Source organism: Megascapheus bottae, chromosome 13 (genome assembly GCF_031878675.1).
Source record: "Megascapheus bottae isolate mThoBot1 chromosome 13, mThoBot2.hap1, whole genome shotgun sequence".
NCBI lineage: Eukaryota > Metazoa > Chordata > Mammalia > Rodentia > Geomyidae > Megascapheus > Megascapheus bottae.
In genome coordinates, this window is record NC_143521.1 from 621284 (window position 1) to 635672 (window position 14389).

The 14389-nt window shown below is 35.8% G+C and overlaps 1 protein-coding gene across 2 annotated transcripts in view; it reads left to right on the forward strand.

The window, feature by feature from the left end:
• The window catches only part of Fstl5 (follistatin like 5), a 570877-nt gene that overhangs the window by 468160 nt on the left and 88328 nt on the right, over window positions 1-14389 (forward strand). For both annotated transcript variants that reach the window (XM_090343981.1, XM_090343982.1), the window contains one exon: window positions 3438-3587. In XM_090343981.1, the coding sequence (XP_090200107.1) occupies window positions 3438-3587 (150 nt within the window). The remainder of the gene's footprint in view (window positions 1-3437; window positions 3588-14389) is intronic.

A 14389-nucleotide genomic window follows, 5' to 3' on the forward strand; every position in this document is an offset into this window, starting at 1 on the left:
AACCCTGCCAGCATCTGTCATTGTCTGAGTTTAAAATCTTGGCCATTCTTGTTGGAGTAAGGTGGTATCTTAGGGTTGTTTTTATTTGCAGTTCCTTTATCACCATGGATGATGAACATTTTCTCATATGCTTTTCTGCCATTTTAATCTTTTCTTTTGATAAGTTCTCGTTAGTTCATTTGCCCATTTAGTGAATGATTTGTTGGGTTTGGGGGGAATTAGTTTCTTGAGTTCCCTAAATGATACTGGATATTAAGCATTTGTCTGATGTATTATTGGTAAATATTTTTTCCCAGTTGGTTGGCTGTGTCTCTACTTTAGTAGCTATGTTTCTGTCAAGTGCAGAAACTTTTTATTTTTAGGTAGTTCCATTTATCCAGTCTCTCTCCAATCTGTTGTGACCCTGGGATTCTGTTCAGGAATCTTTTGCCTGTGCCTATGAGTTCCAGTGTCTCTCCTACTCAATCATGTAGCAGTTTCACAGTTTCTGGTCTGACATTAAGGTCTTTTATCCACTTTGAGTTAATGCTTGTGCATGGCGAAAGGCTAGGGTCAATTTTTAGTTTTCTGCATGTGGTTCCCTAGTTTTGCCAGCACCAATAATTGAATAGACTGTGTTTATTCCACTGTATAGCTTTGGCTCCTTTGTCAAATACAAGTTGACTATAGGTTTGTGGTTCTATTTCTGAATCTTCTATTCTGTTCTATTGATCTTCTGGTCTATTTTTGTGCCAATACCATGCAGATTTTGTTATGATGGCTCTATAGTAGAGTTTGAAATCTGGTATTGTAATGCCCCCAGGATTGCTCTTGTTGCCTAGAATTCTTTTGGCTATTCTAGATCTTTTTCTGTTCTGTGAACCTTTGGATTATATCTTCTGTTTCAGTAAAGAATGTCTTTGGTATTTTTATGGGGATTGCATTGAATTTGTATGTCAATTTTGGCAGCCTGGCCATTTTCATTATATTGGTTCTCCTTACACATGAGCATAGGATATCTTTCCATTTCTTGTTGTCCTCTTTAATTTCTTTTGTTAGGCTTTTATAGTATTCATTAAATAATTCCTTTACATCTTTGGTTAAGTTAATTCCTAAGTATTTTAATCTTTTGTGGACTATTGCAAATGGGATCATTTTCTTGATTTCACCTTCTGTTTGTGTGTTGTTGGCATACAAGAAGGCTACTGACTTTTGCAGTTTAATTTTGTATTCTGCCACTTTGCTAAAGAGGTTTATTAATTCTAGGAGTTTGGGAGTGGAGCTTATTGTGTCACTCAGGCAGAGGATCGTATCATCTGCGAATAGGGATAGTTTAATTTCTTCTTTCCCTATTTGGAGCCATTTATTGTCCTTTTCTTGCCTTATTATTCTGGCTAAGGGAATTGCACTGTATTTTAAATACTACTGAAAGATTACCAAAAGTGCAAGTTAAATAATGGGATGCAGAAGTGGAGACAGTGTTCATCCCTGTTTAGTTCCTGATTTTAAGGTAAATGGTTCTGGTCTTTCTCAATTTAGTATAATACTGGTTGTAGGTTTGTCATATATGACTTTAATTATTTTAAGAAACACATCTCTTATTCCTATTTTTTCTAGTGCTTTCAGCATGCATGGATGTTGTGTTTTGTCAAATGCCTTCTCCGTGTCCAGAGATGGTATCATGTGACTTTTTTCCTTTGCTCTATTGATAAGATGTATTACATTTATTGATTTGTGAATGTTAAACTAGGCTTGCATTGGTGGGATGAAGCCTACTTGATCCTAGTGTATAATTTTTAAAATTTGTTTCTGGATTCTGTTGGCTAGTATTTTATTGAGTTTTGCATCTATGTTCATTAGAGAGATAGGTCTGTAGTTTACTTTTTTGTTGGGTTTTTCCCTGGTTTGGGGATGAGCGTAATATTAGCTTCATAAAAAGTTTGGTATTGCTCCTTGGGCTTCTATTTCTTGGAAGAATTTCAAGAGTATAGGTTTTACTTCATCTTTAAATGTCTTGTAGAATTTCATCTGGACCTGAGCTCTTTTTTGTTTGCATTTCCCTGATTGCATCTGCAATTTTATTGTACGATATTGTTTTATTCAATTTGTTTACCTCATCATTTTTCAATGCAGGTAGCCTATATTCATTTAAGAAGTCATCCATTTCTACTAGATTTTCATCTTTCTTTGAATATAGGCCCTGGTAGTACTTATTCATAATGGACTGAATTTCTTACATATCAGTCATGATTGTTCCTGTGGGGTCTCTAATCTTCTTTATTTGAGTCTCTCCTCTCATTTTTTTTTACTAATCTTGCCAGGAGTCTGTCAATTTTGTTGACTCTTTCAGAGAACTAACTTTTGCTTTATTAATTTTGTGTATGGTGGATCTTATTTCAATCTCTGATATTTCTGACTTTGTGTTTGTTATTTCTGTCCTTTAGTTGTTTTAGAATTAACTTTTTCTTGCTCCTTTAGGTGCTTAAATTTCTTTTTTAGGTTATTTACATGCTCTTCTTCTGTCTTCTTAATATGGGCTCCTAGTGTGCACTTGCCAGTCTTTCTTGGGATAGGTGGGATGGGTCTTGGTTAAGTTTTGTAGCTCGCTACCACCCTTGCTTTCCTGATGGGTTTGGGTGAACCTCCTGGACTACTTATTCTTTGAGGGGTCTGGCTGTGAGCTGCTCCATGGTGTTGGAGTGTCCTTTGCCTCCCCTCTGGTCTCTGCCACTGTCTGTGTTGTCTCTGCCTGGTCTGTGTGGGGTTCCTGCGTCTGAGATCCACAGCTTGCTGGAGATCTGGGCTACTGGGCCCAGGTGCCATCTGCTACTACTTTCACAGCTTTGGATTCTTTGAGAGCATTGGATATAAGCTTTATCTGTGTTTCTTTTCCGTTTTGTGTACTTCTCTGTTGCTTCTTGAATTTGCAGTTGTTGATTTCTGAAGATAGTTGGTTTGTGGGGTTCCCTGATTCTCTCTTTTTGTGATTTCCCACAATTTTTGATTCATCATAAAATGTTTGATAGCAATCATTTCCAAGGAATTTGGTGACTTTTAGCCTCTTCCATGGTGGCTATCACTAATGTTTTGAAAAGTTCTGGACATATTTTTATGAGATATTTGTTTTGTGAAAAATGCTGGACAATTTGAAGTAAAATGTTGTTGGCTTACAAATTACTTGTAAAAAATGGAAGAAACTGGATTTAACCAATAGATTAGTAATGAAGGATCTGAACTTTGTCTTTCAAAGATCTCAGCTACATTGATTTTCAGAAACATTTAATGTAGTTTAGTATGGATAAGTACACTTCCCATTCTGTTTTAATAAACCACACATATATCAAATTTGATATAAATAACATTTGATAAAATATAATAAAGTACCAAGTATTAGTTTGCTGTGATATTGCAATTTTAATGTTATAGATTAATTTTACTTTCTAATTTCTAAATTTCAGGATGAAGTTTGTCCCAAACTGGAGGATGATGAGGTTTCAAGATGTGTGTGGGCCTCAGCTGTTAACATCAAAGACAAATTCATTTATGTTGCTCAGCCAACATTGGACAGAGTACTGATTGTTGATGTACAGTCCCAAAAAGTAGTTCAGGTATAAATGGATAATTGCTACTTTTGAAAGTGAAATGGAAATGATATTTACATAATATATGATTCTTTACTCATTGCCATTGGACTGTCATTAGTAATCCATTTTATTGCTTGGATGAGAAAAGTATTTGCAATTTCTGAAAACTATTTGAAATCTGGTAAATTAAGGAAATAGTTTAAAATTATAAGATAAATAGCATTTACTTGAAAATGAAAGAATTATAACCATATCATAATTTTTCCATAATTACTTATGTACATAACACTTCTTTGCTCTTATTCTGTTGTAAGAAAGAAAAAGCCCAGTCAGAGGGCAATTGAGACATTCCTGAAAACCATGCACCATCATAGGCTCTCATAGAATCCTAGCTAGTTGGAAAGCTGAGAATAAGAAGATTGTTATTTAAAGCTAGCCTTTGGGGAAATTTTACATGATACTTTCTCAACAGACAGGAGAGTATTATGGCACACACTTACCATCTCAAACTACATGAGAAACTATTGGGACTATTGTGGGGCCAGGCCAACTTGAAAGCTGAACACAAACCTCATGAATCTGTGACCTGGGAGACTATGGAAGCCTTATTAAAGCATAATTATAGCACATGTGCATATACTTGCAGGAATGTAGACTTTAGCCTAAAATTAGCAAGTGTGTAAAAGCTGCAGAGTTAGGACAGCAACTAATGTGCTGGCTACCAAGTGTGAGGCCCTTGTACTGCACCTCCAAAAGATGGTCTTTCTCATATCATTACAGAATCAGAAATAAGTACATAAAAATTTCTCAGAGCAAGTAGAACCAAATTACTCCATTTCTTACATTTAAAGAAATGTTTTCAGTAAATTGTTTAAAATTGGTTTGGTTCTGATTTCATTATCTTTTTTCTTTTGTCTATCAATATGACATTTATTTAGAGTCTTACACATGAGTTTGATTTATACAATTGGCTAAAAGGAAGAATGAGATAGCAGGCATACCCAGATTTAATCCACTAGCAAAGTGGGTTTACATTCTTCTTTTCCTCATTTTTATTGTAATTAATAGAGGGCTACAGTTATATTCGTCAGATAGAAGGAGCATTACTTCACACACATTGATACCCTTTCTCATGTTTTTGTCCCCAATTCCCTCCCTCCACTCCCTCCCCTCTTTTTGCTTTCCTCCTTCCCTTCCTTATTTCAAATAAACACATAAACGTATATACAATATACCAGATCACAAAGGCAGGATACTGTAACAATATGAGAATAACCAAGGGACAAGAAAAGAGACAAGAAATAACATAGTACATTAAGAAAAACATTCACTCATTTTATAGCTCTTGTTTCCATATCCTAGAGAGCCTTTCATATAGTCTCATCCTATATGGCCTTATATATCTAGGCTTTGAGCTACTGTAATCCTCTGCTAGGAGAGTCTAAGTTTCCCTCATTATTACAAATGAGGGAAACCATTGAGCCTATGTTCGTTTGGTTCTGGCCTACTTCACTTAATCAGATTTTTTTCCAAGTCTTTCCATTTCCTTACAAATGGGGTGATGTCATTGTTTCTGATGGCAGCATAGAATTCCATTGTGTATAAATACCACATATTGTTGATCCAATCATCTACTGAGGGTCATTTGGGTTGGTTCCATATCTTTGCTATCGTAAATAGTGCTGCAATGAACATCATTGTGTTAGTGGCTTTATTATGTTCTTGTTTCCAGACCTTTGGATAAATGCCAAGGAGTGGGATTGTTGGGTCATAGGGGAGTTCTTTGTTTAGTCTTTTGAGGAACTTCCACACTGCTTTCCATAGTGGTTGAACGAGTTTACACTCCCACCAGCAGTGTAGTAGTGCTCCCTCCTGGCCATATCCCCGCCAGCATCTGTTATTATCTGGTTCTGATTTCTAACTGAACTTCAGAAAGTACAAAGAAGTTCAAAGTTTAGTCTTCTCCTTTAGCAATTTCCTATGAATTCACCCAATTACCCACTAATTTTATCATTTATTTATTACTGGTTAAATTTGTGTTGGGTTGTTTAGTTAAAAGGAAGAAATCATTCCTGTTGCAAGATTCTAGTACCTGTGGTATTAAAACTTTCCTAATGAGTCTAATTGTTAAACTTTTATTGTAAGATTGATGAGGGCAATGAAGACAAAGAATGTGAAGATTTATTGTACCAAAATAATGCCAAGGGTCTCATACTTAAACAAAAAGTTTGAACCAAGAAACTCAGAAACAGTACCAGATTTTGAGTTTAAGCACTAAGACCAGCATACACACCCATATGTGCATCCACAAGTGTGAGTGATTGCCTGTGTGCTTGTGCACCTGCACACACACATGTGCATGCATACACACACACACAGACACACACACACACACACACACACACACACACACACACACACATGATCTGAGCAAATCTGCCATACAAAGATTTTAAATACTTGTATAAAATAAATAACTAAAATAACTGTGCAAAATTTCTCAAAGACCTAAAGAAGATATAAAGTAAGTCAAGACATAACAAGAGATACAAGATAGCAACAAAAACAGATACTGAATATGCAAAACTTGAAATAAAATTCACTAGGGGATTTCAAGAGCAGATTTGATAAGGCAGAAGAATTCACAAACTTGAAGATGGGACAAAAGAAACTATTGGGTGTGATGAACAGAAAGAAAAACAATGAAGTGGAGTATATAGGGCAAAAGGGAGCTATTAACACTTATGGGGAATGGTGAGTTTTATAAGGAGAAGACATAAAGGACAAAGAGAACATTTGCCACAATGAATGAATTTGAGGGGATTAGTGAAAGTTATGAGTCTAAATTTAAGCAAACTCATTAAATTCTTAATATGAATGCATGGTGTTTAATACCAAAACTCACCATTACATAATTTTGAAAAGACAAAGATAGAAAAGTCACAATAAGAGGGGCTGTAACGTAATTTTAGAAAATTTTTCATCATAAAATATGAAAGTCAAATAGCTGTGGACCTCTGCATAAAGTACTAAAATCAAACTGTCAGATGTGCTGGTGTGTGCTTGAGATCCCAGCAACATGGAGAGTGTAGATAGGATGATCATATCCTAAGGCAAAAAATTGACACCCTACTTTAAAAATAAACAAATTAAAAATATCGAAGCAGATGGTGGGTATTGCCCTTGTGTTACAGCACTTGCCTAGGAAACACTGTATTCAAACTATAATAAAAGTAAATTTAGTGATGAAATACTAAGGATTTTGTATAAGATTCGAAACAATGTAATAAACCCACTTGAATCCCTTCTATAAGACATAGTGTTGAAGGCTGAAGCCAGAGTAATAAAGCAAGAAAAATAAACACCATCTAAATCAGAAAGGAAGAAGTAAAGTTATCCCTGTTCTTTGTGACTTTCATATAAAACTAAAAAGCTCACAAAATATTCAAGATAATAATTGAATTGAACAACATATAAAAATACACAAACTGTCGCAATTCAATATTGAACAATATTAAGAGAAAATTTAAAAGCACTGTTTTACTTGTGAGAATATCAAAAATAAATATTTAGTAATGCATAAAGAAGTGAGAACCTTCACAAACAAAACTACAAACATTACTAAGCAAAGAAATGGGAACAAATGCAGTGTTTATCAAGTAGAACACACAATATTATGTAAAGGTATTGATACTTCCAATTTATTTATCAAGCAATTTATCAAAGCAAAATTATAAATATACATTTTACAGAGAGAGAAAAAAAATCTACCCTAAAGTTCACATGCAATGTCATGGCACTCTGAATACCAAAAAAAATCAATCAACAACAAACTGAAGGATTCTGCATTTCAAAATGTTTAGAGCTGCAGAAGTTAATGTGTTGGTAACAGTATAAAAACATATAGACCAATAAAGTAGAAATGAAGTAATATGTCATATATTTCAACAAATTTTTTAACAAGGGCATCAAGGCATGCCAATAGGAAAAGGTCTGTATTTTGAGAGAGGGCACTTAAGCCACAGCTCCACTTCTAGCTTTTTGGTGATTAATTTTAAGGACATAAAAATCTCACAGATTTTACTGCCTTGACTGGCTTCAAACCTCCACCCTCATATCCTCCTTAGTAGCTAATGTTACAAGCCTGATTCACCCTACCCAGCAAAAATAAATACTTTGCAAATAAATATTCTTTACAAATGTATTATTCTTTTTATATTTCTATTGTAATTAATAAAAGGGTTACATGATATTTGCCAGATACAAAGTGCATTAATTCACATACATTGATACCCTTTCACATGTCTTGGTACCCATTACCCTCCCCCCACTCACTCCCCCACCCCCCACCCCCTGTCTTGGTTTTCCCCCCTTCCCCATCAAATTTCAAATAACCAAATAAAAATAAATTCAATATATCAGAAAACAAAGTGAGATATTGTAACAATATGAGATACCCAAGGGACAGCAAAGGAGATGAGGGATAACATAGTACATTAAGGTCGACAATCATTCGTTATATGGCTTTTGTATTCTTTACAAATAATAAAATAACACTACTACCTACATTTATTTTAAATTTGAGTATTATATACTAACCTTCTCTACAAGATCATTCTTTGATTTTTCCTTTTATATAATTTAACTATAAGGATTTATGTTCAATTTGTAGTTTAGGTTGGACAGTTTTTAACCTTAATTGACATTATTATTATTGTATTTTATTCTGGGCCTGTAATAGAGCTGTAAGAGTTTGGTGCTGTCTCTTACCTTTTTTGTTCGAAGTTAGCACTCTACACTTGATCTGTACTACCACTTCTATTTTTTGTTACTTATCTAGGCTGGCTTTGAACTTTAATCCTTAAATCAAGCCTCCTGAATATCCAGGATTAGAGGAATAAGTCGTCAGCTCTAGATTGCAAATTATTTTTAAGCAAATAAGTTATTTCTTTAGCAGCACCTAATTTTCAGTACTTTGACTTAAATTGTCATTAAGGAGGTACTGGTAAATCTGGTTGTTTTGAGTTACATCAGTTAATATTCATCTCCAGGAAAAAGCAAAGATTTTATTCGACTCTATATATTTTGTAAATTTTTTTGCCAGTTCTTGGGCTTGAACTCAGGGCCAGAGCACTGTTCTTGAGCTTTATCAAAGATAGCACTCTACCACTTGGGTCAAAGCACCATTTCTTGGTTTTTCTGTGTATGTGGTGCAGAGGAATAGAGCCCAGGGCTTTGTGCTACACAAGCACTCTACCACTAGTCCACACTCTCAGCCCTAAAGTTTGTTATTTCTTTAAGCATCCAATGGTTTCACTCAATGGTTTCAGTTATAGTTTAGAGTGGTCTACAGGTGATGACTTGCTATATAAAGGTAGAATGATACCTGTCTGACCTCGTTTTGTCTTCCACAGGGGTGGAATAGACAGCCTGTGATAGGAAGTGGCTGAATGTGACAACTCTGGAGTATTCTATGTCTCACAGCAGTATCCTCAAACATTTGTCCATTATCTGATATCTGGAGAATCTAGGCCATTAGTTTAAATTAGATTCACTTAATTAGGCAGCTAATATTCTTCCTGTCAAATTGATAAACAAGCTTTGCTTCACTGTAAGTCAAATTTCCATCACTCAACATTCCGTACCTTTTTGTGCTGGTGTTAGAATTTAATTAATTACAAAATAAGTGATTGTTATAGAATTTAAGACAACTGCTCCATGATAATAGTATTAAAATTTTTTTGTTTTTGAAACTGTGTGGCTTTTTCAAGAAATTTTATTTGTTTTTTTAAACTTTTTTATTAATATGTTCCATATATTTTTATTGTAATTAATAGAAGGGTTACATAATATTCACAAGATACAGGGTGCATTACTTCCCATACATTGATAACCTTTCTCATGAGTTGATCCTCATTTCCATGCCCCTCCACCCCCACACCTAATCTTGTTTTCCCCTTTCCCTTTCCCCCTTCCAATTTCAAATAACCAAATACGCATATATCCAACATATTAGATAACCAGGTGAAATATTGTAACAATATGACATAACCAAGGGACAGCAAAAGAGATGAGAGATAACACAGTACATTAAGGAAAACAATCACTCATTATATAGCTTTTGTTTCTATATCCTGGAGGACCTTTCATTTACTGTCATACTATATGGCCTTATGTATCTAAGGCTTTATTCTATTGTAAATCTCTGCTAGGAGAGCCCAAGGTTTCTACTGATCATGACAAATGAGGGAAACCATTGAGCCTGTGTTCCTTTGAGTCTGGCTTACTTCACTTAATATGATTTTTTCTAAGGTTGTTCTTTCTGACAGCAGCATAGAATTCTATTGTGTATAAATACCATATCTTGTTGATCCACTCATCAACTGAGGGGCATCTGGGATAGTTTCATATCTTTGCTATGGTAAATAGTGCTGCAAAGAATATCTCTGTGCTAATGGATTTAATATGTCCTTGTTTCTGGACGTTTGGATAAATGCCAAGTAGTTGAATTGCTGGGTCATAGGGGAGCTCTAAGTTTACTCTTTTGAGTAACTGCCATACTGCTTTCCAATGAATGACCTTGCACTCCCACTAACAGTGTAATAATGATCCCTCAAAGTCACAACCCCTCCTGCATCTATTGTTATTAGATTTCTTGATCATGGCCATTCTAACTGGAGTGATATGGAATCTCAAAGTTGTTTGATTTGCATTTCTTTTTTTCATATATTTTTTATTGTAGTTAATAGAAAGATTACATGATATTTGCCAGATAGAAGGTGCATTAATTAACGTACATTGATACCCTTTCACATGGAAAGCAGTATGGCAGTTCCTCAAAAGACTGAACATAGAGCTCCCCTATGACCCAGCAATTCCACTACTTGGCATTTACCCAATCATCCAGAAACAAGGACATACTAAATCCACTAGCAGAACAATGTTCATTGCAGCACTATTTACCATAGCAAAGATATGGAACCAACCTAGATGTCCCTCAGTCGATGAATGGATCAACAAAATTTGGTATTTGTACACAATGAAATTCTATGCGGCTGTCAGAATGAACAATATCACCCCATTTGTTAGAAAATGGAAAGACTTATAAAAATCATATTAAGTGAAGTAAGCCAGACTCAAAGGAACAATGGTTTCCCTCATTTGTTATAATCAGTAGAAACCTTGGGCTCTCCTAGCAGAGATTTGCATTTCTTTTATGGCTAGAGATGTTGAGCATTTCTTCCTCTCTATAGGCTATTCTTATTTCTTCTTCCGAGAAGTCCCCCTTTAAATCTTTGGCCCATCTTTTAATGGTATGGTTGTTTCTTTGGAGATTAGTTTTGGAGTGATTCATGTTTTGAGCTGTTGAGATATTTTATATATGAGGCCTTTGTCCATTGTATGGTTAGTGAAGAACTTCTCCCACTCTGTAGGCTTTCAAGTTAATTTGCTAGCTATGTCCTTTGCCATACAGAAGCTCTGCAATTTAATGCAGTCCCATGTATCCAGATTTTCTGTTTTGTTGTGTTTCTGGGTCCTTCTTTAGAAAGTTTCGACCTGTGCCAAGGAGACCTAGTGTATCTCCTATTCTTTCTTGTAAAGTTTTCAGTGTATCTGCTTTTGGAGTTAATCCTGGTACAGTGTGACAAGGAAGGATCCAACTTTAGTTTTCTGTAGGTGCTTAACCAGTTCTGCCAGCACCACTTGTTGAAGAGTCTGTCTTCATTCCATTCTATTTTTTTTTGGCTCCCTCATCAAAGATTAGTTGGACATATGACTGTGGGTTAATATCTGGGTCCTCAGTTCTATTCTGTTTGTCTTCAGGCCTGTTCTTGTGCCAGTACCAAGCTGTTTTGGTCACTATAGCTCTGTAAAAGAGTCTAAAGCTTGGTATTTAAATTCCTCCTCTGCTGTTCTTTCTGCTAAGAATATTTTTTTTGCTATAGGGGTTCTTTTATTATTCCATATGAAATTTTGGATTGCCTCTTCTACTTCTTTAAAGAATGCCATTGGGATATTGATGGATATTGCATTTAATTTGTGGATAACCCTTGGCAAATTTGCCATTTTCTTGATGTTAATTCTTCCAGTCCAGGGGCATGGGAGGTTATTCCACATCTTCAGTTCTGCTTTAATTTCCTTTTTCAGGGTTTTAAATTTTTATCACAAAGGTCCTTTGCATTCCTAGTAAAGTTAATTCCTAGGTACTTTATTTTCTTTGAGGCTATTGCAAAAGGAGTTGCTTTCCTGATTGTTGCCTCATATTGTTGGCGTATAGGAAGGTGGTTGATTTGAGGGTTAATTATATAACCTGCTACCTTGCCAAAATTTTGAATCAGCTCAAGCAACTTGGGAGTGGAGTCTATAGGGTTCTTTAAATACAGAATCATGTCATCTACAAAGAGGGAAAATTTCACTTCCTCTTTCCCTATTTGGATTCCCTTTATGCTTGCTTCTTGCCTTATTGTTCTGGGTAGGAATTCTAATACTACGTTAAAGAGGAGTGGAGAGAGTTGGCATCCTTGTCATGTTCCTGATTTTAGAGGGAATGGCTTTAGCTTTTGCCATTAAGTGTAATGCTAGCTGTTGGTTTGTCATACACAGCCTTTATTATACTGAGGAATGTTCCATGGATTCCTAGTTTCTCTAGCACTTTTAGCATAAAGGGGGGTGAGGTCTTGTCAAGTATCTTTTCTCCATCTATTGAGACAATCATGTAATTCTTGTCCATGCTCCTGTTGATGTGTAGAATTATATTAATTGACTTGTGTATGTTTAACCAGCTTTGCATCCCTTTGATGAATCATGTTTGATCATAGTGTATAATTTTTTGGTGAGTTGCTGAAGACAGTTGGCCAGTATTTTGTTGAGAAGTTTTGCATCAGTATTCATCAAGTAAATGAATCTATAGTTCTCTTTCTTTGATGAGTCGTTGTCTGGTTTTGGGATGAGGGTTATAGTCGCTTTGTAGAATGAGTTTGGCAAAGAGCCTTGTTTTCAATTTTGTTGAAGAGCTTGAGGAGTATTGGTGTAAGCTCTGCTTTGAAGAACTTATAGAATTCAGGTGTGAATCCAACTAGCCCTGGACTTTTCTTGGATGGAAGGTCTCTTACTTGCCATTTCTATTTCAATGCTTGAAATAGGTTTAGTTGGATTAGGTCTTCTTTGTTTAGTGTGTGTATGTTACTATAGACTAGATTCTCAAATTTGTTGGCATAAAGGTTTAAAAAGTATTCCCTCATGATGATCTGCATCTTGGTAATTTTTGTCATGATATTACCATTCTAATCTGTGATTTTGTTTATTAGGGTGGGCTTCCTCCTTTTTGTGGTAAGATTTGCTAAGTATTGGTTAATTTTGTTAATTTTTTCGAAGAACCAACCCCATCTATTGTTCATTCTTTCTATAGATTTTTTGGACTCCAAATCATTTAATTCTGCTTTGATTTAAATAATTTGCTTCCTTCTATTAGGATTAGGGTTGGTTTGTTGTTCATTTTTCAAGAGCTTAATGTGTGACATTAAATTGTTGGTTAGTGAGTTTTTCAATTTCTTAATGTAAGCACTCAGAGCTATGAATTTTCCTCTGAGTACTGCCTTGACTGTGTCCCAAATGAGCTGGTATTTTGTGTGCTCTTTTTGTTAAATTTCATAAGCTGTTGAATTTCTGTTATGATTGTCTCAAAGACCCATTGGTGATTCAACAATGTGTTATTCAATCTCCATGAGTTACTGTGTTTTCATTGGAGAAAATTGGTGTTCACTTCCAATTTGATGCCCTCTTTGTCTGAGAGAATGCAGGGAATAATTTCAGTGTTTCTGAATATGCACAGGTTTGCTTTATGCCCTAAAACGTGGTGTATTTTGGAAAATGTTCCATGTGATGCTGAACAAAACTTATTTTGTGATGTTGCTGGGTGAAATAATCTGCAGTTGTGTGTTAGATATAGTTAGTCTATATAGTTGTTCAAGTCTGCAGTTTCTCCGTTGAGTTTCTGCCTGGGTGATCTATCCATAGGTGGGGGTGGTGTGTTAAAGTCACCAACAATCACTGTGTTTTGATCTATGTGTTGTTTTAGTGAAAGTAAAGTATGCTTGATGAAGTTCCATGCTCCATGTTTAGGTGTGTAGATATTTAGGTTGGGTATGTCCTCCTGGAGGAGAGATCCCATTATTAGTAATGAAGAAACGGGATAGAGTAAGGATAACTGACCTAAGGTGATAGAAAGGTAAAATAGTTGAGTATAAAATTTAGAAGAAATAAGATAAAACTTATGAAAATAAGAAGAGTAATAAGAAGAATATGTAAACAAAAGAGGAAAATATATATAGAAGAGTTCCATGATAAAAATTTAAAAAAAAACAAAACAAAAGAATAATAAGAAAAGACAGAAGAAAGATGGCGCCCAGACAATAGGGATGCTGCCTAGCTTTCTCTGACAAAAAGAGAGAACCAGGGAGTCCCACGAGCCAACTACCTAAAGAAATCCACAACAACAAACTCAAAAAGCAATGGAGAAGGACTCAAACCAGATAAGAAATCCAGATAAAGCTCACATCCAACTTTCTCAAAGAATTCGGAACGCGAGGACCCCTCCCCCACCTCTCGCCCAAAGCCCCGGAAAGCCGCGAAAGCGGCAGCTGGCGCCGGACCAAGCCACGAAAAGCGGCTTGAGTGGGTGCCGGCTCCACGCGGGGAAAGCGGCGGCGGGCACTGGCTCTAATCCACGAAAAGTGGCGGCACTGGAGGGTGCCAGGCTGGGAGTCCAACAGCTGCAGAAACCAACACAGAACCGGGCCATCGAATGGCGGAAGCAGCGGAACCCA